The sequence below is a fragment of the Cucurbita moschata genome, unplaced genomic scaffold (assembly GCF_002738365.1).
Source record: "Cucurbita moschata cultivar Rifu unplaced genomic scaffold, Cmos_1.0 Cmo_Scf00014, whole genome shotgun sequence".
Classification (NCBI taxonomy): Eukaryota; Viridiplantae; Streptophyta; class Magnoliopsida; order Cucurbitales; family Cucurbitaceae; genus Cucurbita; species Cucurbita moschata.
The window spans coordinates 1,197,713-1,202,176 of record NW_019268530.1 but is presented as its reverse complement, the minus strand read 5'-3'; the positions used below and the strand labels follow the sequence as shown (position 1 = coordinate 1,202,176).

The window sequence follows — 4,464 nt, the reverse complement described above, 5'->3', positions numbered from 1 at the left end:
TTTTTTTTTTTTTTTTTTTTTTTTTTTTTTTTTTTTTAAATTTCTATAATTCTTATGTTATGTCAAACTTATAATATTTTGAGCTAATTTATACACTCCAATCCTTTACTTACATCTCTCCTACTCACTTAGTTCAAAGTTTTGTTCTACAATTAATTAATTATTTTTTTATTTTTACATCTTTTCCAATAATTAAAGTTATATATTTTTAAGAAGTAATAAATAAAGCAAATAATTATTTTAAAAACATTATTAAATGGGTGATGTCAGTGGTCCCCACGCGCTTCCGACAGTTTCACATTGGGCCCACTGTCAAATTACGGCCCAAAATAATGTTGGATTTGGGCTTTACTGTGTGGGCTGGGCCAAGGCGGTCAAATTTCATGATATTTATTAAATAAATAACAAAATATTTGAATATTTAAAGTTAATATATGATCGTCAAACTCTTTACAGCCGAGGGATTTTCTTTTGGAGGTTTGTGATGAAAGAAGGAAGGAGCGAAATTTTTTCATTTTTTTCTGGGAATTTTTGGATTCATATATATTTTTTTTTCTTTCTCGGAAGGGGGAAAAGTTCTTTTACGGTTACGTTCGTTCTTTTTCATTTTGGATCTACGTTTCCTTTTCGTCTTTCTGTTCATCGGCTTCTTGCAGTTTGTTTTCTTGAAAACGATTTTTTTTTTTTTTTGGCGGTCTTGATTTGTGGAGTTGTTTTGATGAAATTGGCGTGGGTTTGGATTGATTTTGAATCTTGGGTGATTCAATGATGGTTTCATTTCTTGACGGAAATTGATTTGGATGGTGGATTTGAGAGACGCAGATGGAAAGGGGGCGGATGAACGGAAATGGGATTTGTGATTATAGTTACGAGGGCAATGGTTTTCATGCGTTAGATCTTGTGGATGTCTATGGAGGAGAGAGCACGCCGAATGGAAGAAGCTCTGGGAAGACCTCGCAGGGTTCATCTCCTACTAGTTGCATCCTGCATCCAGTATCGAAATTAGATACTCTTGCTGGAGTTGCAATCAAATACGGTGTCGAGGTAAGCCGCACTTGAGAATTTTAGATATTTCTTTGATGAAATGGGAATTTTTGTAATGAGCATTCGTTTGTATCGTTCTCAACTTTAGTTAAATTGCTGTTGTGATGGAGAAACAATGGAAATGATTAGTTCAAATTCTTTTTGCTTTTCTGATATTCGCGTGTCAGATGTTGCTTTATTAATGAATCTTATCATCTGCACCGACAAGGCTAGAGTTTATCTCTTTCCCTTTTGGCAGGCATGATTTCTTAGAAAACCATATCGATGTGAACTCAATCGGGCCTTAAATTTTCTGTTATGATCAAATGAGGCTTATGGCGGATTCATCTCGAGAATGGAATGAATCATAACAAATTATCATTATTTTTCCCTCCTGAGATAATCATTAGACTTGTATGGACTATGTGCAGATGTTCGTAAGACCTTTTTTTTTTTTTTTTTCCTGTTCTCCCCCCCTTGATTTTACCTTTTTGAAGTCTATAGTTTATAGGGACCGAGCGCCGGAGCCATAGTTTTTTTGTTGGGGAGCAAACATATATGAAAATAAAATTTAACAAAAATTGAGAAACTGGCCTAAAATCAAACAATAATTCATAAGGCGAATTGTCAATTGAAAATTTTCTTATCGAAAAAATATAAGAAATCAAAGGGACAAAATCCTTGTCTCAGTTAACTTTTAGAACTTAGATTTGAAGAACGTGGTTGACAATTTTATACCCTTCACTTGTAACCAAGGGTTTAAAAGTGGCCCACCATAGTGTGGAGGCAAAATTTTCTCTTCACTTGGTTGCCCCGTTTAATAGTAAGAGGTTGATAGTGCGCAATTGTGATGAATATCGACTTTCTTCTTCTTGTTGTGGTCAGTATTTTTACTCCAAAGTCATGGACCATTTCATTCATCCCTCATTCATATTTTTTGTTATCTGATTGCACTTATAGCATAGCTGATCCAAGCACACGCTTCAATGGGCATAGCACACTATCATTCCGTCTTTGTATGTTATGTTTTGGAATAACTTAAGTGGATCTATTTAGGAGAAAAATGTAATTTTGGTTTTTGATGATTCGCCAGGTTGCAGATATAAGGAAGATGAATGGGCTAGTCACAGATTTTCAAATGTTTGCTCTTAAATCTCTCCAGATTCCTCTTCCTGGAAGGCATCCTCCTTCTCCTTGCTTACTGGAAGAGCTAAGTACACCAGGGTACGTGTATTGATTATCATATGTTTCCACATTATTGCACACGAGTGACGTAAGTTGAGTGCATGTTTGCCATTTTTGACATTTTTTCCCCTGAGACTATGGCTATGTCTCGTTGAGCTGTGTCCAATGCCTTGTTTGATCCATGGTAGTGACTTGCAGAATCATCAGTTATTGGTCATATAGGACTTGAGGTTAAGGGTGGGGTTCAAGTAGTGTTGCTACTTGTAGAACCGTGCTTTGAGTGGACTAAGCGAAGCCATTAAGAAAGAAAATTTGAGTGGAGCCAGCGCCATGCTTTGATGTTGATGCCTGGACGTCTTAGGGCCCTTTAGGTTCTTTTTTTTGATGGAGGTGATGGGATGGAATAGTGTATACTGATAATTCTTTTGCTGTAGGAATTGTTGGTGATGGTTGGAGAGTGGCCCTGATTATAAGTGGATGCTATTGTGATGGCAATATCGTTCTCAGGTGCTTTGTTGATACAAGATTTAAAGCTGCCCTAACTTCATCTTGAATTAAAATAAATAAATAAATAAAATCATTATGAATTAATATCCTTCGAGTCTCATTAATGGCATCCATCAGAAATATAGTACCACTAGGAAACGAATCCTGCATCTTTGATTTCATTTGCAAAAACTTTGCCTGGAATTCTTTATGCTCAATTTTGCCTGGAATTCTTTATGCTCAATTTTGCCTGGAATTCTTTATGCTCAATTTTGCCTGGAATTCTTTATGCTCAAGTATGCAAATTTCTTATCGTTCATTTCAAGAGATTTGTCAAGTACATTGTGCCCATTACAACTATTAAATTAGAGGCGGAGATGGAATTAGAAAGACTTCAGTTTTCCAATATTTTGCTGGCCAACCCATCATCTTGTGTTTGATAAAAGAGAATCATTTTGCAGACAAAGCAGCTCCGAAAGGACTCCAAGTGCACGTCTTTCATCGGATTTCTTTGAATCATTCCAATCCCTCAAACTGAAGTCTTCCGAACAAAGGATCTCCTCAGCCATGAGCTCTTTACAAGGTTACTATGGCCTCAAACCATCTGACCAGAGGAGCAGAATCAATGGTTTCGACACGGCAGTCTACAGTGAAGGAGCCTCTCATGATTCAGAAGACATGCTTGTTTCTGGGACCTCACAGGATTTGGATTTACTAATGCCTCACCATCGAAAATCCAGGAGTTCAGTGAATGGATTTCTGGGTGAGAAAGTAGAGGTGGCTGATCTGCAATCTGCAGAAGCTGGCGGCGATGGGGATCCCAAATGGAATGACAAATTGGTAAGAAGGCGCCAGAAATCTGTAGCTGACTTTTCCCATTCCCCTGAAATGCTCTTGAAAGATGACAACAGCAGTGGAAGTAACGGGTTCTCATCCTCGGCTGGAAAGGGCCTTTTGGCTCAAAGACCCAAAACATCTAGCAGAACTAATTTGGCAAGTGACAATGCGGTTGGATTGATTCCAATTCCAATAGGTTTGGGGGATTCATATGTGGCCGTTGATGGGTTTGCTGGGGTAAGAAAGTCATTGAGCACATCCAGTTTGCCGGATCCGGAGAATGGCAACACTTCATCAATTTGGTCTGCTTCAAAGTGGAGTTTGAAACCGGATTTACAGGCAATTTCAACTGCTTCAGGCTTGCCAAAACCTTTGACGGGTCGAAGAAACAAAGCTGCACTCGATTAGTTCCATCTGGTTAAAAGGGAAAAAAAAGGGATAAATTTTCTACCCACTTTTGCTCCATAATTTATCAGGTTTTTTTGATGCTGCCTTTTATAGTTCAAGAAAGAATACAACTATGAAGAAATTAAAGAAGTCAAATAACAGGTCTGTTTTCGCCTTTCATCTTTGAATTATAGTTTTCATAAAGGAGGTTGAGGTTGTTTTGGTTACAATGAATTGGTGAAATGAGTACGGTAGAATTTGTTTTTGTAAGCAAATGTGTATATTAGTTTATTAAGGTCAACTCCGTTGAAAAGTGAAACAAAAAGCATTTCTTTTTTCAATAAAGTGATGTTGATATTTACTTCCTTTTTCTTATCACTTTGTTGAAGATGATTATAATGCCACCATTGATGATCTCACTAACTGTTCTATTTTCAACTAATGGGCTCTAATTACTACGAAGTTTCTCTTTTACTTCATTCTAAATTACTGTGAATACTATACAATTGGTAATTGCATTAAAAAAAAAAAAAAAAAAAAAAAAAA

General features: G+C 36.7%; 1 protein-coding gene across 1 annotated transcript; it reads left to right on the top strand.

Moving 5' to 3' along the window:
- Positions 1-724: 724 nt before the first annotated feature.
- LOC111452356 lies at positions 725-4,293 on the top strand. Its single transcript, XM_023093027.1, has 3 exons — positions 725-1,044; positions 2,117-2,247; positions 3,156-4,293. Exons 1-3 carry the CDS (start codon positions 823-825, stop codon positions 3,937-3,939), a joined length of 1,137 nt encoding a protein of 378 aa, XP_022948795.1. The 5' UTR covers positions 725-822; the 3' UTR covers positions 3,940-4,293.
- The last annotated feature ends 171 nt before the right edge of the window (positions 4,294-4,464 follow it).

Excerpts from the sequence above, each read along its gene's own strand:
- LOC111452356 (XM_023093027.1), top strand. The coding sequence starts at position 823 with ATGGAAAGGGGGCGGATGAACGGAAATGGGATTTGTGATTATAGTTAC. Across the intron at positions 1,045-2,116 it reads CAATCAAATACGGTGTCGAG|GTTGCAGATATAAGGAAGAT; the intron begins GTAAGCCGCACT and ends ATGATTCGCCAG. Across the intron at positions 2,248-3,155 it reads GAAGAGCTAAGTACACCAGG|ACAAAGCAGCTCCGAAAGGA; the intron begins GTACGTGTATTG and ends ATCATTTTGCAG.